The sequence below is a fragment of the Desmodus rotundus genome, chromosome 9 (assembly GCF_022682495.2).
Source record: "Desmodus rotundus isolate HL8 chromosome 9, HLdesRot8A.1, whole genome shotgun sequence".
NCBI classification, from domain to species: Eukaryota; Metazoa; Chordata; class Mammalia; order Chiroptera; family Phyllostomidae; genus Desmodus; species Desmodus rotundus.
This window is the reverse complement of record NC_071395.1, coordinates 86821700-86842869: the sequence shown is the minus strand read 5'-3', so window position 1 is coordinate 86842869 and position 21170 is coordinate 86821700. Positions and strand designations below refer to the sequence as shown.

The window sequence follows — 21170 nt, the reverse complement described above, 5'->3', positions numbered from 1 at the left end:
ACAATGTCCCCGTTTTAAAGAGATTTTTAAGATTGTTATTCTATTATAGCTGTCCCAATTTCCCCCCTTTGCCCTCCTCCACCCATCCTGCCCCCGACTTTCCCAGTCAATTCCCACACTGTTGTCCATGTCCATGGGTCATTCATACATCCTCTTTAGATGGTCCCTTCCCCTTTTTTCCACCATTATCTCCCTCTCCCCTCCCTTCTGGTCACTGTCAGCCTGTTCCTGTGTACAGGCATGGAAACATGGAACAGACTGACAATGCCCTTTTGAAATCATCTAATTTTCCACTGGAATACCAGAGTCTACTTTAGAAAGTCTTGGTGAGGATTGGACAAGATAACCAAAGACCAGAATAGTACCTGGCACACAGTAGGACCACAATATGAAACATAAGCTTTTACATCAGCTCTTCTCTAGTTTACTTTCTGCAATATCCAACAAATTATTTCTTTTTTTCAGACTCGAAAGTGTACAAATCAATGAGCCTGGCAAGGAAAAATTAACTTCTGATACCAGATCAAAGCCAGCCGCCATCTTTACCTTTCCTGCCGAGCAGCCTGGGGGAAAAGTCGCAGAATTTCCCTGTGGAGGGGCTCCACCTGCGTGGGAGTCTTCACCTTCATCTCTAGCAGGTAATCCTTGCCAAATTTGCTCTTCAGGTGCTGGATGGAACCAATACATCTGGAAGGAAGGAGGAGGTCATAATAGAAAGAGAAAAAAAGACATAGGATGCAGTGTTGGAGATTGATGACTCGTTGCTTGCACTGTCTGAGGGCTTCACTGGTAGACCCTGGTGCTGTGGTTCCCGGTATTCACAGTGACCTCTCTGCCCACAGACAAACTCTTGCAGCCGTGCACCTGGGGGCCAAGGGTGGGCTTGGGCGGACACCCACCTCAGCCTTCCGGACACCATGATGGCCACTCGGTCACACACGGCCTCAGCCTCTGCCATGTAATGGGTGGTCAGGAGGACGCCCCTCTCCGTGTTTTTAACGGTGGCCTGGATTGCCTGCCTAAATTGCCAAGAGAATATTTGCAGTTAAGGAAGTCATCAAATTAATCAGAGAAGAGAATTTTCAAGTGGCATGAATGTGAATCATTAGCAAAAAGAGATTAAGCGAGGGCAGGTGGGAGGAGGAATGGCAAGCCAGGTGAGAGCAGTTACACTGGAGGCAGGCATTAGAAGAGGGGAGTTCACCAAACACAGTATTTATTATGAAGTTGTGTTGAGGGAGAAATGCTGAGCAAGAGACTCTTTGTGAAGAGGCTGTGCAGAGGAGGACAGAGTTGTCATAACCTGATAGAAAAAAAGTGCACAAGGAACATACATGACAACATCCAGAACCTTCCTTCTGCCCCCACCTTTGCATCCTAATGAGAATTCCCATTCTCATGAGAACTATGGGACACTGTGTGATTGTGTCATAATGTGTCACAGAGATGCTCCAGAGCTACCTGAAAGATCAATCGAGCAATTACAATACTCAGGCTGAGCATGCTGGAGGCCTGACAATGATTATGTTTCCTTTAATGAGAAATGGTTACAAGTATTATCAGGGTAAGACTTTTTCTTTTTTGGCAAAGTATTGGTTATACTAACGATATTGAGGTTTTTTAAGAAACAGTTTAAGGGAGCGGTGGCCGCCTTGCTTCCTGGTAGAAGTGTGAAGTGGTGGCTGCAGCCTCTGGGCTCGGGTGACCCGCGCTCTTGGTGGAGGCAGGGGAGCCACGGCCAGCACAGGGTGAGCAGTTGGACCGACCATTGCTGCTGCAGGGTTTGCCGGCCGCTATGTTTTGCAATCCATGAAGCACATGGCGCTTCAAGCCAAAGCAGTTTTTCCAAAGTCTCCCAAAATCTGCCTTCAGTGGTGGCTGCTATAGAGGTGGGTCTGAACCCAAAATGACCAAATGGGAAGCAGCGTTAACACTAGGTCTAAGCTCTCCTGCCAATAAAGGAAAAATAAGAGATGCTCTTAGAGAAATTATGCTTTTAAATGCCCCAGACAAGGGAGGATCACCTTATATAGAAGCCAAAATCAACGAAGCTAAAGATTTACTAGAAGATCAAGCTGAAAAGTGAAGTAAACGTATGATGAATTTTAAATTCTTATTAGTTATGTATATGAGCACCAGCTTTTTATAATAAAATGTTTTGAAGCTACAAATTTTAAAGATGATGTTGCAGAAACTAAGTTAAAGCCTTGGTATAAGCTCCTTGTTTAAATTTGAGGATTTGAAATCAGATCATAGAGTATTTGAAGATTAATGCTTAATACTACAGATAAATACATGCTATCGAATAGAAATATTGTTCATTATTCAGTTGGCAAATAATCTGGCACTTACTTCAAGGCAAAGTGAACATGAAAGTCTTTCCTCTCAAGGAACCCCAATCTAATGGGAGCCTGATGAACTAACTGGTAATTAAAATACAATGTGATAAATATTATGATGGAATCAGCACGGGTTGTGATAGCAGACTCATCTCATTGGGAGGAAATGCCGCCGAGGTGCAGAGGGCTGGCTCAGCTGCTTGGAACTGTGAATTTAAAAGTGAATGTAGCCCCAACTTTGACCTAAGAAATGGATGTAATCAGTATGTGTATCATCGACAAAATTCAGATCCCATACATTAAAAACTCAATAGAAAAGAAACAATATAAGGGACAATCTTTACAGTAGTAAAACAATCCACAGATTTCTTGCAAGGCATCCACGCTGGCCCTAACTGGGTCAGGCTCCTCACCACATCTGCTGCTGCCCCTCGGGGTCCATGCCCGTGGACGGCTCGTCCAGCAGCAACACCGACGGGCTTCCCAGCATGCTCAGCGCGAAGCACAGCTGGAACGAGAGGAACAGCGTCTGGCTCCGACCAGCGGGCTGCGCAGAGTACCACCGAGCCCCCCCCCCCTACCTTTCTCTTGATTCCCTCGGATAAGGCCCTCACGGGCTGCTTCTGCTGGTCCTGCAGCTTGAGCGCACCCACCAACCTGCAGGGGACATAGTGGAGCCTTCTGGGCATCTTGACAATGAGGAAACTTGGGGGGAGACCCGCGGTCACGCAGGACCAGGATGGGGAGCAGAGCTCAGAAATGTGGTTTTGAAAACAGACGTTGGGCCACGTTAAAAATGACTGGTTTGATCCAACCCCCCCAAATTAGTTTTTCCTTTCAAAAAAAGAGTTTAGGCATTTTCATGATATCCGAGTAGCTGTCCTATGATATCTTATACTTAAATATTAGTATTTTTGATAAATTTACCCATGAATACTTTTTCCATATTTAATATGAGGAAATAAAATAACACTTTGAAATCGGGGAAACCAGATGCTAATTGCAAATCTGCCCAGTGTGGTCTGGGTCAGCGTTTACAGTCTCGGGCAAAGTCCTGGGTTTCCCGGAAGGCTGTCACTCCTAACTGTCTCCCTGGGCCCCTCAGGGAGAGAACAGGTGCGTCTCCCGCCACCTACCGTGTGATGGCGACTTTGGCATCCGCCTTCTTGAACCCTTTCACCGCAGCGAACACCTCCAGGTGTTGCCTCACGGTCAGGTTGGGCCACAGCGCGTCCTCCTGAGGGCAGTACCCCAGGAACTTGGGGGTGTCCCCTTCGCTGCCGCCTTTTAGTATCACCTGCAGAGAAAGGTTCACTCTCAGACTCTGACCCGCATTGCTTCTCTGAGCTTCCATGACACCTTTCCCCCTACAAACGGAGAAAACCTAGAGAAATCCTTGGGTGTCGCTGCGTTTAGTCACCTGCAGCCGTTTTGCATTGGAAGAAGGCTGTCAGCATGTACATATGTGAAAACAAGTGTACATATGTGAAAACAAGTATACATATGTGAAAACAAACGTGTGCACAACCTACTCTAAGCAGCAAATCAAATACCTCACAATTGTGGCGTCTGGCCATCATGGCCAACCATTCACATCCAATTTTTAAATCATACTCAGAAAAACGTTCGTCCATTTAATTGCTCACTATTGAGTTTCACTCCCTGTGGACGTAAGAACTCCTGCGCTGCCTGCTTTGGGTGCAGTGAGCAATGGAAGGGCCAGGGTCTCAATTACCTGGTGTTTTTTTTCTACTGAGCAGACCAGGCAGCACACAAGTAAAGAAACGAGTAAACAGAATACCGACAGATTGTAACTGGTGCAGTGATGGAAATATTCGGGAGGCCAGGGAGAACAACAAGGGAAGTGACTTTAGGGAGGGTGATTAGAGAAAGCCTGTCTGCTGAGGGACTATTTCAGCAGAAGGGTGAAAGGGCTCCTGCGGTGGGAAAGGCCAGGAATTTGGGGCAGGGCAAAGCCCTGTGGAGGGATGGTGCTCAATGTGTTCTTAGACCCCAGGCAAAGGGAGGGGACCTGGGGCAGAGTGGTCCAGGGGAGAAGAGAGAAACGTAGCAATGGGGACTTGGAAATCAGCTCCTGACCAGCAAGGGAGGTTTCCTTCCAGCCACAGTGCCAAGAGAGGTCACTGAGTGCTTAAGCAGGACAGTGACATTGTTTATAAAGATCACACTGACCCTGATTAAAGCTGATTTCACGACACCCAAATAGTTGTTGGCTTTGTAATTAAGATCTCACTCAACCTTTAAAAATGTTTCATTCCAATACATCGATGAATGGTTATCTCTTTTTATTTCTCTTAAGCCCATGCTTAAGGAGAAATAAAATACTGATTTAGGGTTCATGTGGTGATTGAATTAGAAGGTGGTCTCAACTGAACTAAAGAGTCCGGTTAGGGCCAGCTGAGCCACCAGCGTTACTGAGAGGCCCCCTTCAGGAACACCTGCTCTCACCTTGGCTTCAAGTGACCGGGAATATGTTTTCTCCTTCCTCTTTATTGGGGTACCTGTCAGTCATGTTCCTGGTGGTCTTTCCCTGTGTGGGCTTGACCACCATGCCCTTTCCCATGCTCTGGTTCCACAGACTTCTGCCTTAAGACTCTGTTCTTCACTTCCCTCAGACATACTTTCCAAGGGAGTTCTTAAGGTTATCTACCTTCTGCCATAGAATTTTGGGGAAAAAAGTTTATAACTCATGTTGTCTCTCTCTGGTAAACTGAGCTCTTTTTCTGTTTGCCCAGCCTCCTCATGCAGTTGAATTGCATGTCCAATTCTGTAGACTTCCTATCCCTGCTATTCAGCTTGAAGGCATTCCTTGAAGACGCTACCCCAAGATAGTGGATTTGTAACAAAATATGTGTTCTGGTAACTAAGAATTTTTTTAAAGACAATGAATATGATTGCTTAATAAAGTTTTTTTATATAAAAAAGCATTTTTATTCATATTGGGAGGGCAGTGCTCATTGAAAATGCAAATCCATGGGTTTGATGGTACGATAAATAGAATTTGTATGAATTCTGATATTGATTTCTGATCTGATACTGGACAATCCCACTAAATGCCTTTGAAAGCATGAATAATTATCCCCTTTCAGTGATTAATTTGTGTGTATTAATGTGATAATTTGTGATGTATTACTCTGCCATATTAATCACTTCATCCATCTGATGAGTAAATGGGATTTTGCTGTGTGTACTATTTTAACATCTTACACACTTTATTTTGAGCACCACTAGGTAACCAGTCTCCACAAAATTCACCTACCTGTCCAGCAGTTGGTTTTGAGTCTCCAGTTATCATCCTAATGGATGTACTTTTACCAGCTCCATTGTGTCCTAGTAATCCTAACACCTCACCTGAAAAACAAATGGTTACACTTAATATAAATTGATTTTAATAGTAAAATTAAGAATAAGACACAGTCTGAAGTTTCACTATGTGACAAGTGTTCTATGGGCTTTATACATAGTATTGCATTTAAATGTCACCACCCCCCTGACAGGTAGTTACCATAATCCTTTCTTTCATATTTGGGGACAACAGCTCATAGGGATGAGGTTAGTTGTCCGAAGTCACATTGATGGGAAGTGACAATACCACTCTCAGGAGCTAGGTGTATCAGACTGTGTCCCCTGTGATCCCAAGAACTGTGCAATAATATCACAAAGTGAGGTCATCTAACATCTGTGGGCACATACATCTGTTAGTTGTCTTGTGAAACATAGTGGACATTAGGCAATCCATCGTTTTCATTAAATAGAAATGTCAGGTTGCAATGGCTCATTTCAACAGAGTGCTTATGGTTTCCACGTAGATGTGATTAAGCCCCAGTCCACAGGTATGAGTTAATTAATTTCTTTAGAAACGAGCCACGTAACAGGAGCTGTGAGGGCCACCTGCTGATGGTTCTGTGTATGAACCAAGAGGTGGTGTACAGAATGATTCACCTCAAGAAACATAAAGCTGTAAGAAGAGCCTCCATGCCCAACCTTTTCTAACACAGAAAGAGACATTTCTTGTGGCGATTTTCTTCTTCCTCTTAGAAAAGCAGTGTTTTCTCTTCCCTACATACTCCTTGCGTAGACAGCTGGCAATAATGACTGGTTTCTGTAAATGACAGGAAACTGTGTCAGACCTGAATACTGTCTATCGACCTGGAAAAAGCTCTATCCTCCCAGTGGACCGGCCCCTCCCTGTATAAGCCACGCATCAAAGAAGACTTTCTACTAGGTGACGCGCTCATTGGCTATCCTCCTGTCTTAGCGCTTCTTTTTGGAGAGAAGAGACTGTGATTTTTTTCTCCTCGAAAGGCATTGACTCGGGAACACACTAAGTGGAACCTCAGTTCTCAAACTTAATTCTGGAAAATTGTTTGAAAAAGCGATTTGTTCGAAAACTGAATCTCTTTTGTTGGTTGTCTGAGAGACATGTGACTGATCACACAGGTGTTGGCATGAAAGGTCAAGGGTCAAGAATTAAGACCCAAAATTTTGTTAGACCACCAAGACATTTGTTCCCTTGAACAACTTTATTGAGAACTGAATTGTTCGAGAACCAAGACGTTTGAGAACTGAGGTTCGACTGTATTTTATGCAGCCAGCTCATCTCTCAGAAAATAAGCAAAGAGATTTGGAGAAGCACCAAATCACCCTCTAAGGACAAAGCAACACGCTGTGGACTGGACTTTGCCCTGAATTTTTGTACGGTGTGGTTTCTCCAAGTAGCAGGGATTTACATTACTTCGCTCAGTTTCTAAAATTCACAAGTTCTTTCTTGGCTTCTGTAATTCCAAATTCACTCCACCTTTTGTTTTTTGTTCTAAGAAAGACAAAGCAAGTTAAGATGACTTTTTTCTTGATCCTTACCGAAGGTTATGTTTACTGATCAGAGAGAGAGAGAGAGAGAGAGAGAGAGATCAGTTGCCTCTTGTACATGCCCCCCCAGCAATCAAACTCTTAACTTTTTGGTGTGTGGGATGACACTCCAACTGAGCCACCCATACATAGATGTAGAAATAATTAACAGTTGTTAAAATAAAGTTATGATACTCATTTTTATGAATTATCATTTATGAAAAATCATTTGAGAGTTGTAGACAGGCCACTTTACCTGACAAACATATGTATTATTTAATGAAATAACTACTTCGTATGTTTTTACCTCATCGAAGTTTGTGGAATTCAAGGCATTTGTCGTTCTCACTCTTTCCATCCGCACAGCTTCATCCTCCGCTCCTGGGTCTTCTGGGTTTGCGCGTCCATTGTTGCTTCCTGGAGAAATTCTGGAAGTCAAAACTATCCATTAATAATTGACTTGGGGTTTTTGTCCTGTATCAAGAACACTGCATTCTCTAAATCTTACTATATTTAATGACCAAAGCTTCCTACATAGATTTCATTCTACTTCCCTACGGAAACATTATTTTTAGAAATATCAATAGGTAACTTAGTACCTGGTATATGACAAAAAATGTTACTATCAAAGCTTAATGAAAAATTTTTTTCTGGGCAGCCTGGTTTTGACACCAACATGTCAGTATTATTATATTTTCATAGGGAGATAAGGTCAGAATATTTGAAGTCAGGATGTGCCCCCACCAAAAAAAAATATATATAAGATGCTTTATCTCCTATTAAGCTTGGCCACTTCTTTGGAATATGTGCTAGATTCACTCTTCTCCATTCTTACTCTGTGTCTCATACTTAGAATATAATCTCATTGTATACTGATATTAGAAGATTTCTATAAAGTCTTTTTTTATCTTGGAAATCTCCCATCCAACTGTCTATGATAGTTAACAATAAAATGGATGTAGTGTGGGAGACACAGAGGGAATAAGATGCTTATGGTTGTGTCTTTGAATGGTGCAAAAAAAGTCTCATGTTTTGAGTCCCATTGATAACTGAACCAGTCTATGGCCCACCGGTTGGACTTCTTACTACCACAAGAAAAGAGCACAGTTATTGCTGTCTTTGACTTATTGATCATTCTGCTCTTCCTTTATGGACCAACAGTGTTCCTTTGACTGCTGATCTATTCAAATTAACTGCTGTTTAAACTGAACTAGCCACACGTAACCTTCCCTAGTGTTCCACTGTGCAGTGTCAGAGAGAGTCCTTGATATTCAATGTTTCAGATCTGTTTGCTCCATTATTTATCATCTTTGATTAGGTACCCAGATCTCTATTATTTGTATTGACACACGGTTCCTACCCCAGCCTATTCTAGCACTTGGCACTTCTTTGTCAATGGATTAATTTATACATGAAAAAATATTTTAAAATGTTGATCACTGAAATGAAAGAATCCAAAATAATTTTTCCCAACCGAAAGAAGGGATCCTTTCTCATTGATTTCTTTCCAAACTTCCATTCCAGACATCGAAGAATAAAAAGTAAGATGATAAAATGAAGCAAAGGCTAGGAATAAAGAGAAGCACAATTAGAAACACTAAAAGAACATCATTTCACATTAGAAGTAAACCAGGAATAATTGAACTTCTGCAAAGATGCATTTGGCAAAATCATTACCAATTTCTAATGATCTATTCATCAAATTGTGAAACTATCAAATTCACTCTGTGTTGTTTACAGGTACATAGGCAACAAATACAATTATGTGGTACTATTACTTTAAGTCATTTCCTCTAATACTTGTACAGCGTTCTTAAAAATTGGGAAGCATATTATCTGGTTAGTTGGTATTTATAGAAAATGTTCCATTTTTGCACAATTTTATTTCTATGGGCTACAGATACCCATATATACACCTTCATAAAAACTTTCCTGTGTTTACAGGAATTAAGATGGTTTAGTTTAATAAAATACAGGATAAATTTTGAAGAAGAATGTGTTCTTACAATTAGGAATACCAGAAAGGGCTCTGCACCTGCTGATTCTTCTTGAATCACAGAAACCATTAGAAGCTGCAAAAAGAAAGACAACAGTTAGACAGGAAAAGGTTTGTTTTGTGAACTTTAGCCACATAAATGTGAATTGGCCCTTTGAACGGCCCTACTGGCATGTTCCCTGATTTCACCACGAGTACTGACTAAGTGTCCATTCCAAAACATGTGGTAAGAGGCTGTCTTCCTTCCTCCCAAGGCCTATGAGCCATTGTGCTTCAATTTGAAGCAGTAGAATATAGCAATTATTCATCATCTACTAAGAGAATCTTGGGGGTCTGTGCTAGCCTCCCCAAACACTGAGAGAGAAACAGGACTTATGTTCATCACACATATCTGTAACACCTTCCTGTGCCCACTGTGCCTTTCAGAAGGCCCCTATCTTCCCTTTCGCACAGGTACCTCTTCATTCACATACTATACCTTCCTTCCATTTGCAGAAGTCTGGGTATCAGTCAGAGAGGAAACAGGATTCTATTCATATTGAGAGCTTCTCTAGAATCCTGAAAACCCTAAGATTAGGAACATTTCATATGCCTCCTTCTAGAGCTGAACATGCCCAGGAGTCTAGAAAGCCCGGAGTGTGAAGGCTGCTCTATTTCTCACCATCCACTATCCTTCATCCCCGCCCATCAATTAGGGCCAACTCTTCTATTGCAGTTCAGCTGGAGCACATTGTCTTATCTGGGAGAAAGTCAGCTGGAATCCATGAAGGAGAAATCGTCAAATGTCATGCACATTTAACATGCTGCGGGGTCCCAACCCGGAGCCAAGCTTTCCCCACTGGTTGTGAGTTCCAGGTGGTGTTACTTACATGCCAAGATATCAATATACAGAGAAGTAGTGCGCTTTGTGGTACTAAAAAGGTGGCAATATATATTGTATGACGTCCCAATAAACTTATCATCGTTATAAACACACAGAAGTTGGTGATCTAAAGAAAATACAAATATGTGTGTTAACCACTCTGAACTTCAATAGATGCTCCAAATTAAGATGGCTCATCTTGGATCTGTTCCTAATCTACACTCCATCCTCAAAAAACAAGCTGGAATCAGCATATCCCACTGACATTTTCTTTTGGTGATTTAGCTGCATTCCTTTGGTGTGGAGTATCATGAATGAGACATCACTGGATAAATCTAGAATCTAATATATAGAGCTTCTTATTAAAGAAAAAGGTGGTGTATATTGTTTTTGGAGATAAAATTCAGAATGGTGGATAAACAATAATCATAGGTAAAAAATGAAATTAATATCTAATAGGAATAAAGCAACAACGAAAGGAAATTTTGTTAACTAAAGCAATGGAGAACTTGAAGCATTTAATTACCTGGAGTGGCTTAGAAACTACCAAATACAAAATTCAGGGATAACAGAAAGTTTTAAGTACCTCTGACGCTCTCAGACTTTTTCTTCTAAACTATTGTAATGCCTTCTTAAAAGTTTCGGCACTTCAAATTTCTGTCTGTTACAAACTATCATTTTTATGGCTTCCAGAATATTCTTCCTAAAAGTGTGTCTTTGATCATTCTTCTGCACTGTACACTACCCTGGCTTCCCACAGTCTGCAGAATAAATTCTTGAGCACATCACTTAAGGCCAGTCCTGGTTCCAACCATTATGTTCGCCATAACCAGGCGCGTGCACAGGCTGCAGCTTGCTTTCTGTGGATGCTCATTGTCAGGTTATTACCAGTAGCTGGGTCTTTCTCCCAGCCTGGGCCTTCTCCCCTTTGGGTTTCTGCTTATCCATTGTTTCCTGTTTGCATCATCATTCCTCTCCAGCTGTTGGAATTTTCCTCTTCTTCAGGGTTCACTTTCCAAAGGAAATCGCTGCTCTTATTTTTATGAACGACTCTCCCCTTTTCTCGTTTAATAGACCTCTTTGTTACGCAGTTGCTTTTAAAGATGGATGGCATCTCGATCATCTTTGCCTTATCTCTCTGTCTCAGTACGAGGCTGTTTACTCATCCATTTACCCTCTGAGCGCTCCTTCAGTGTTGAAACGGTCTCTTTTTCTCTGTCTTAGTTTGTGACATATCGTTGGAAGCCACCGATAGGTTTGTTGGGTTAACAATTTAATTTTTGGCATCCCCAAATGACAGGAAATTAGAAAAGATGCTTATAAAAACATGTGTTTTTCCTCCTAATTTATATAAAGTAATTGTTGCTTTATGGAATGAATTCTTAGTAGAAGGTTAGAGAACTTGTTTCTAGTTTTAACTATGCCAGTAACTTGTGTAACTTCACGGAGATCTTTGGAGTTCTTTCTTTTTCAGTAAAAGCAAAGTACAGATGGTTTCTAGGTTTCCTTTCATTAAATATTTTATGGTTAGGAAAAGTTTCGGCCACTTTGAAAGAAAGACAGGGTAGAAATAGGAAAAGAAATAGATGCAGATTTTGCAAATGATCCATACATAATGCAAACACAAAATATTTTAGCCTGTAATACTAATTTATCCTACCAAGGGCGAATTTTTAAAGTATTACCTCAGAATCCTATGTTAAATATATAAAACAAATGTCCAAAAAACATACTTACAATAAAGAAGCAAAGGGACCAAATGCCACTGTTCTTTCTCCCCTTGCGACAAATGAATGAAATTATGTATGTAAAGAAGATAAGGGACATGGCATAAGTAATAGCGCATGGGATCTGAAATGAACAGAAGTGTTACATTTAGTGAAAGGCAGATGCCATCTAGGAAAACATTTCAGATTCAAAACATTGTCATAGCACAGGGTTTTATAGTTATTAATAATTCCTGACGATGTGAGTATCAATGAAAAGTTTGCATCTTTAAAGTTTCTAATTAAATTGTACAATGACATTTGTTCTATGAATATTGTAACTTACTTGTACAATCTGACTTATACTGGAAAACATATACTCTTGAGAGCCTAAAATGAAGTCCATTAAATACATAAAAAGGAACATCAGCCAGTACAGAGGAACATCAACCAGCGCTTGACCAAACCAGTAAGCCGAAGGGAAGAGCCCCGAAATCCGTAGCTGGGACCAAGCTCTGCTCTGATTAGAAGACAGCAAAAAAACACAAACAAACAAAAAAACAAATGGTATTTAAATTTGAGGTTTAAGAAAATGTGGATTATGTAAGAAATATTCAAACAAAACATCCACGTGTAATAATTCTGCATCATGGCTACACATGTTATCTGGACCAAGGGATATGAGTTGTTCCCAGTGTAAGTGGTCAGTTTGCTGCTCTAATGAACAACATGGATGTTCACCAGACCCCTGACAGGACACATGGGAAAGAAGATCTCAGAATAACAAAGGCGTCAACACTTGGGTAAACAAACTGGTGGTTAGTGACTTACGGGTCAGGGTGGGACAGTTTTTCTAAGCAGCTTTTTATCAGTGATGCTTCTTTGACTCAGTATGAACTGTGCTCTTGGTCTCTTTTTCCTAGTATTGCATTTAAATATGTACATATATATATATATATATGCTTTTAAATATATGTGCATTTGCTTTATTCTTTTAATGCAAGTAAATGACATATTAGGGTAGTTTTGCCATAGCACACATTCAAATATTAATTGCCCATCCAAATATTTGTGTATGTGTACATAAATACAAATTCCTTCACAAATATAAAGGTATTTTATATTCCTTGTATTCCTTTTGTATTTATTTTCTGAATAAACTACCAAGTTACATATTTTAAAAATAACTTGTGTGGTGACGTGGTTTGGAGCACAAATTATACCTTAAACCTAATAATTTTGAACATATCTTTTCCTTTAAAAATATTTAAAGGAGTGACCATCTCCTTTAAATATGAATACGCTCCTGATCAGCGACCATCAACAAATGAATATTCCTAAATGACGCTCCTGTCTGAGATGAACTTGACCTAAGGATTCATATCAAAAGCTCCCCACACAGATCCACTCAGGTAGTACAACTGAAAAGGGTTTGGTGATCTACTCAGTATGCGGGTGAAGCTCCGAGAGAGACGAAAGATGCTTTCAGATGACTGACAAGATAACTGATGTGTTGTGCTGACACTTATGGGGACAGGAAACAGGAAGGGGAACACATTTAAGAATATCAAACATTTAGTTTGGGAAGGTGAAGTCTGAGCGTCAGTGAGGCCTCCAGTAGAAAAGCTGAGAAAGGAGGCTGGGTCAGCACTGAAGGTGAAATGACAAATTGGAGGTCTGAGCTAGAGTCCAGCTCATGAGTGACCAGGCAGTAGAGGGAGTTTGAAGCCCTAGCGTTAGATGAGCTTGCTGGGGAGAGAATGATGTCTAACATGATAGCCAGGGGTCGAGACCTGAGGATTTCCAAAATTTAGAGATGAGATGGAGAAATAAGAAACTTCAAAGGAGAGAGAGAGAGAGAGAGAGAGAGAGAGAGAGTGGCCGCAATGTTAGGAGAGGCATAGTAAAGTCAGGACATCGCACAGCCTTCAGAAAGAAAGTGTTCCTATTTTCCATGGGTGATGTTTCAAGTTTGGAGTATGTTAAGGCTAAAATGACTGGCCATTCCATCAGGCCAGTATATGGCCTTTCCCTAGATTCTTGGGTATTCTACACAAGAAAGGGAACATTACATGGATAATATTCTTTCCTTGGGCAACAGAATTATTCCGGGCAGGAAGTGACACTGATGGAGATGGTAGTGAGTAAACAGATGCTTACGCAAGGTTTCATGGATTTTGCCTAATAAAGTTACACAAATGGAGCTATTAAAGGATATCCTATTGAAATTTGTAAGTAAAGCTAGTGCAGATTGGCCTGTGTGGATTAGTCTTATAAGCTCACCACCCTATGATTACTACTCAAAATTTGTCTCCACTTCAGAACTACTGAATCGGAATCTTCATCTTAACAAGATGCTCTAGTAGTGTAATTTGTAGATGCATTAAAGGGTCATTTGGATTCATGAAAGAGTGTCTGTAAATGGAAAATTATAAATAGGTTGTCAATTAAAAATTGGGATTTTCCTTTTATTTCTCTGAGTTCTCAACATTTTCAAAATATTTTTTATTTCAACGATCTCGTTTTTATTAACTTTTTAAAAATGTAATTTTTGAACAATAAAAAGGACCCATATGAAGTACACAGCTGTGTGGAGTTTGATGAATGTATATGTTACTATATCACAATCATAATCAAAGTATAGAACATTTCTACTCCTCCCTCCCACCCAATTCCCCACGCTCCTTTGTAGTCAGTAGCCTTCATTGCTTCAAGGAACCACTGGTCTGCTCTCTGCCATTAAGGATCAGTTTACCTTTCTGAGTACTTCATATAGATGAAAAAATTTAGTGTTTACTCTTTTGTGTCTCATTTATGCTGGTAAATTTATGAGTTGCCCCTTCTTTTGTATGGCTGAGTGGCGGTCCCTTGTGTGACTATACCAGAATTTAGCCTTCGCGGCTTGATGGATGTTTGGATTACACAGGTTGTTAAGAATTCTTCATGTTGTTGACATAAATTTTTTATTTACATACGTATTATGAATATTTTTCTCTGATCCCACAGCTTTTTCTTTTCTTAATGGTGTTTTATAAAGAACCAAAGGTTTTAACTTGGATGAAGTACAAGGTATCATATTCTTGTGTGGTGTATACTTCCTTTGTCCCAGCTAAGAAATATTTTCCTACCCTCAGACCTACAATTCATTTCAAAATAATTTTGTGTATGGTGGGAGGCGCATATTGAGAACATTTTTTTTTTCCTAACAGTATCGGGTTGCTTCCATACAATTTGCTGAAAAGACTAACCTTACCTCATTTGAATTCCCTGACAGTTTTTATTGGAAATCAATTGATTATGTACGGATGGGTTTATATCTGAAATGTTGATTCCATTTTACATATTTATATGACTACCCTTAATTAATACAACACATTCTTAGTTACTTCAACTAGGGTAAGCCTTGAAGTCAGAAACATACATATTCCAACTTTGTGTTTTCTTCAAAGTTCTTTTGTTTTCGGTTCTTTGCATGCTCACATAAATTTTAGAATAATTCTGTGTAGTGTATTTATCTATACATTTATGTTTCCACTTATAACACTTCCCTTTATTTTTACAACTGAGGATTTATGTCTGAACTGGACGCTCAGTTAAACATGTATAAATAGCCTCTTGAGAACTCCTGGAATTATATGACGTTCGACATGTGCTCAAAGTAAGGAAAGTTGCAGTTACTCATTGTTACCTTATAATCGTCAATGCTGGTCATGGCAATATAAGGAGCGCAGCAGGATGACAAAAGCAACCAGAGCACGGAAGGTATCGGGAACCCCAATGAATGACCCAGTTCCTTTTGCAAAGACAAAGAGTATAATGAGCTGAATGAACGAGTTCAAAATTCATTTTATGAAATGCATTTAAAAAATACTAAATAGATTATGTATAACTCTGCCTTATGCCCCTTTTGTTACCAAACTCTTTCACTATCCGACCAGTTCTGAAGCTTGACTTTTGGCTCGATACCCATATTTAGGGTTAAAGAAAGTGATTCAAAGAAGGTGAATGAATTGCTAATATTACAGAGTTGGAGAGCAATGAGAGTAAGATCTTTCATTTTCTTGCTTTATGCTTTTAAATGGAGTCTGATGCTAAGTCATAAACAATGATAATTCACAGTTGAAACATTCAGTTTTCCAACTGATCTTTATAATTGTTTTAAATGTAATAGCTTGACTTAAAAATCATATTGCATATTTTATGGGCACAAGGATAGTAAGTTATCTTTTTAGGCACACTGTGAGACAAGGTTAGTTTTGGCTGAGGATTCAAAAGCAGAGGTGAGGTATTAGAAGGGAAGTAAAATCTCCAGGGAAAACTTATGTCCTTGGTTACACATATGGCCGCTCCTGTTTACAACCATCTTCAAGGACAGAATATTCACAAACCCTCTTGGAATCAGTCCTCATTGTCTCATGATTCACAGCGTTGAGTTTGAGCAAGCACATTACTGAAAAAACGTCATAACCAGAGCCTGGTCGTCTTTAGCCTGGACACCAGAGACACACTTGCTATGCACAGAAAGGTGGGATTTAAATTTATTGTCCCCAGAACACCTGCATGCTGGGTGGGTTTAGTGCTCTGTGGCAAATCCATTGCCTTTGGGCAGGACAGAAGCAAGGTCTGAAATTACTGGTGCAATGAGTGGGCAAATTTGAACAGAGTATAAAATGAATTGCTGGAGATGCTGGGCGCAGAAATATACGGTTAACTGAGCTGGTTGGTGTCATTGCACTCACCCTGGCTAAACAGGACGTTTTTACAGATGAACACCCAAGGCAATATCTCGGTTATTATATCCTCCCTCAGAAACCAGAACACTGAAAATACTTTCGTAGTTATGTAGGAGGGGGACTAAATAAAACATGCTATATACTCTAAGATTAATTAATAGTTGATGGGTGACTGAAACTTTTTGCCTTCATGATTATGTTTCTCACCTACCCTTACTGAAAGGAATTATTTCCTGGGCACACAGGGAGCCATGTGGTGAGGAAATAAGTTAAGGTCTTTCTGGAGCACATGAACATAGTGGTGGATAGATAATAGATACATGATCCATTTTATACACACATGGGTAGATGGCTGTCCGGCACAGACATTATCATAAAACCTTATAGTTGAGTGGGAAATGGATAATTTCCTGATCTCTGGTATTGATTTATGTATTTAACAAACAAGGAATTCAGGGCTTTTCACGTTCCAGTCCCTGTCCTGTGTACAGAGTATTATATGTGTTAAAAATACATGCCAAGAGAAAGCTTTCGAAGGAAGAACTATATTTAGCAAATAATCAAAAAAGAATAATTACAAAGTCTGATAGGTTTTCTGGTTTCCAAACCTCAAGGGTGCTGTACATTCCAATCACTTGGGCTTTTTTCAGAAACAGGATTTTTTTTTTTCCTTTATGAAAAAGCTGCTTTGGTCTAGAGTAGGCCTTGGGAATTAATACCTTTGACAAGGAACTGGGCTCATTCTAACGTAATCAGCCTTCAATTCTAGCCTGAATTCGTTCTAATTTTTTTTCTTTTGTAGCATTTATAAAAGTAATAATAAGGCTTCTATTTTGTCTCTCTCTTTTTCCTTTTTTCATTATTTTTATAGCTACAGAGCTGCATGATTTCACTTTATTTTCCTCACATTCTCTTCAAAACTGTATTTTGTTGGTTCTATTTTGCGTTAAAAAAAAAGAGGAGCTCTGAAAATCACATTGATTTCCCGAAGCATGAATCTAAGTGCTAATTTATCGTGCAGTCGTTTTCTCAATGAGAATCAAATTCCAGCACTTCAAAGCATGATCTGGGAGATTCCTGAGAGAGGAGAGTCCCTCAGATTATATACTCACCTCCCCAAATGTAGTTCTGTCCGTTTGGATATGTGCTGATGGCTTAACCATTGTAAGTAGCCCGTTGCTGACAATATGCACAAGAACTGGGAAGCAATTCAGTCTTTTGACATTGCAAGCTAATGAAAATCTGTAATTCTAAAATGTAAAAAGCAAGGTTACAAATTCTCAGACATCTTCATGTTTATTCTAAAGAAGTCAAAATTCAATATTTTATTTTAAACAGTCATGTTTTTAAATGGCGTTAAATAATCAGAACAAAAGCAAACACTGTGTAAATAAACCAGAACATGTATATAGGCTATATCTGACTTTCAGGACACCAGGTGTCTGTCTTATGGCTAGAATCAAATATTATTATTGTTTAAGAATAAAGCAGATGTTTCAGAATATATGTACTTGGCAGTGGGTATTGTATAGTATTTATTTTGCTAATGTACACAGTTTGTGTTGGTAGACAGTGCTTGAATTATTTATTGTACTAATGACTACAATTAACCAAGTAATAAATGAAATCAATACTTGCTTTTCATTGTGTTTCCTAAGTTAAAGGCCTGGCATATTGATAGTTTATTAGCTTTGCACACCCCTAGGAAAAATTACTAAGTAAAGACCAGCATACCTTTTTGTGACCAGACACTATAATGGCTCCATTATAAGATGGATCGTCTAGGCCATTTCCAGTTCCAGATACATCCACTTCTAAAGCTATGTTCTGATGCTCCACGGAATGTATAAAGTCATCAATGTTTGCCCCTAAATTGTAGTTAAATATATTAGGTATCACAGAAACGAAGAAAACCAATGTCAAGTTCTGCAGTAAAGTTAAAGTTAGTGACCTAATGGAACACTTACTGGAATATGGACTGTGAGGATATTTTTCCCCATGATATCATGCCTGCTACTGTGAATTTAAAAATCTACTCACTTCTTATGGAGGTCACTCTGTAATATGTTTGTTTGGTTATGATTCCTGCCATATGGTGCGTTAGGAATAGATTTTTTTCTAGAATATTTCAATGAGTAGCCATACCAATATGCTTTGCATGACACAGATACTCTCCACTAATTAACCACCAAATTTGTTAAACCTCACTTCACTACTGTGAGATTACTCATTGATTTTCAAAGTGTTTTCTGATACAGGAAGACAACTCGTTGAATGGACATTTTAAACAGCAAAATCATCAAGAAAAAGCACAAACACACGGAAAGTGTGGCACTACATAGATTACAGAAAGGACATTTGTTTCCAGTGTGAGATATTCACTAACAGTGTTAGAGCTGGAAGAGAGGGCAGAGTAACGCCTTGTTGGACCTCAGCTGGAAGAGTGTGTATCGGGTGACACGATATTTTTACCACTCTGAGCACATCTGTGAGTGACCCCTGGCATGCCATGAGTATTGGGTTTGAGTCCGGAAATAAATTTTAGGGTGTAGACAAGTTTGTAAAATACATAATTAGTAAATAAGGAGGACCTGTTGTATCTAATAAGACACTTGTGTCTAGAATATATAGAGAACTCTTAGAACTCAATAAAAAAACACATGAACCATTTTTAAATGTGAACAAAAGACATTTCCCCCCAAAAGATATTCAGCTGGTCAGAAAACACATGAAAGATGCTCCACATCATTAGCCATTAGAGAAATGCAAATCAAACCTCAAGATACTTCTCGACACACACTAGGATGGGCCTGAAAAACAACAAGTGTTGGCAAAAAACGTGTAGATACTAGAATACTCACAAAATGCTAGTGTAAATGCAAATGGGTGCAGTCACTTTAGAAAATAGTTTGGCAGTTCCTCAAAAAATTGAGCATAGTCACCATGTAACTCAGAACTTTTGCTCTTAGGTTTATATCTCAAATAAATGAAAAAAACCCTGCATTCATTAAAAACAAGTACCTGGATGTTTGTAGCAGTATTGTTCATATAGCTAATTATTGAAAAAAAAACCCCAAAATATCTACCCTCTGATGAATGTGATATATGTATTTGATAGAATATTATTCAATAATTAAAAACATAAAGTACTGACACATGCTACAATATAGGTGAACCTTGAAAACATCACGCTGAGTGAAAGAAGCCAGGCACAAAAGATCACATATCGTATGAATTTATTCATGTTAAAAGTCCAGAGTAGCAAATCCATAGAAATAGAAAATGAAGTCGTGATTGATCAGAGCTGGGGGGCAGAGTGAATGGGAATAATGACTAATGAGTATGGGATTTATTTTTGAGATGAGAATATTCTGAAATGAATTCTAGTGATTACACAATTATATGAATACACTAACAACTATTGAAGTGTACATTTTAAATGAATAAATATGGCATTTGAATTCTATCTCAAGCTGTTAAAATGTTTTTTGGGCTACAAACTCTTTTACTTTGCAAAATACCGTCATATAATTTATTTCTCCTTGGCAAATACTTTTTAAAAATTTTATTTATTTATTTTTGTGGCAAATACTTTCTTAATTCGTGCTCCATTTTGGGCTTGTATATTTGTCATCCCCCAGCCTCAAAAACTGTTTTGAACACACGCTAAAGAAGTAAAAAGTTCATTTTTTTTCATTCATGTTTGTTTTCTACGTAATACTCTGAACAGTGAATGTTTTGGAAATGAAGCATTCACCATATTATTACCTGTTTTATTGATGATTAATAATTGAGTGAGAGGATCATGTGGTTGTTGTCCAGGAGCAAGGAAGTATAAGTGAGGAGTAAGTTCCCAAGTATAACTGCTTGCATCTAATTTATAGATGATGAACTCCCAAAGAAGAGGTATAATTCCTATTCCGAGGATCGATAGACTACACAGAAGAAAAGTACCAATGTGAATGAGTGCACAGTCATTCTCTAACCTTTTAAAACTGTCTAGGCAGATTATAATTTAAAAATTATAGCTTAAGAAATCATGGAAATTAAACATATAGCTCTCTGACTCATTTATGGAGTATTTTGTTCTTCTTTTTTAACCTCTAAATTAGACACGATAAAATATAGATTTGTCTTTTTGTTCATTTCTTGTTCCTCTCTGGCCTTTAGCACAATTTCATGGGATATGTGTCCTTTAACTCTATGTTCAGATTCTGCTTCTTCCTGGAATTCCAGTACAGTGCTAGTTCATCAACACTTTATACCCAACTTCCTTCACGTTCAATCCTCTTCACACAGTCCCTATTTCTCTTAGGGATGACTGTATGATTTCTTGAATCTCTAGGCTTGAATTTTCAATTATTTTTTACTCTCTACATTTCTGTGTTCTCCATATAAATTGAAAAATTTTATTATACTTTTATTGTATCTTATTTTGGAATCTTTCCCGATTCCTAGTTTCTAATTTTACAATATTACATCATGTCTCAATTCTTGCTAATTGACTGGCATCTCTCAAGACACTTCTACAGTGTTGCCAGATCAATTGTAAAGATTTTTCTTAAATTATGCTAACCTCCCTGTCAAAGAATCTCAGGGAATTCTCATTACTTATTTATTTAGCAAGGACTTATTGAGATTCTATGATGTACCAAGTTTCCTATT

General features: G+C 38.9%; 1 protein-coding gene and 1 pseudogene across 6 annotated transcripts in view; one reads left to right on the top strand and one right to left on the bottom strand.

Annotated features, from left to right (window-relative positions):
* The window catches only part of ABCA8 (ATP binding cassette subfamily A member 8), a 69224-nt gene that overhangs the window by 3055 nt on the left and 44999 nt on the right, over positions 1-21170 (bottom strand). For all 6 annotated transcript variants that reach the window (XM_053910424.2, XM_053910423.2, XM_045182223.3 and 3 more), the window contains 17 exons: positions 20274-20440; positions 18240-18373; positions 17618-17755; positions 15461-15565; positions 12119-12292; positions 11804-11917; positions 10074-10193; positions 9215-9280; positions 8683-8774; positions 7516-7636; positions 6345-6462; positions 5620-5711; positions 3476-3636; positions 2921-2996; positions 2753-2847; positions 900-1019; positions 547-687 (listed from right to left, as the gene is read on the bottom strand). In XM_053910424.2, the coding sequence (XP_053766399.1) occupies positions 547-687; positions 900-1019; positions 2753-2847; positions 2921-2996; positions 3476-3636; positions 5620-5711; positions 6345-6462; positions 7516-7636; positions 8683-8774; positions 9215-9280; positions 10074-10193; positions 11804-11917; positions 12119-12292; positions 15461-15565; positions 17618-17755; positions 18240-18373; positions 20274-20440 (2034 nt within the window). The remainder of the gene's footprint in view (positions 1-546; positions 688-899; positions 1020-2752; positions 2848-2920; positions 2997-3475; positions 3637-5619; positions 5712-6344; positions 6463-7515; positions 7637-8682; positions 8775-9214; positions 9281-10073; positions 10194-11803; positions 11918-12118; positions 12293-15460; positions 15566-17617; positions 17756-18239; positions 18374-20273; positions 20441-21170) is intronic.
* LOC128779180 (mitochondrial import inner membrane translocase subunit TIM14 pseudogene) lies at positions 1755-2282 on the top strand (annotated as a pseudogene).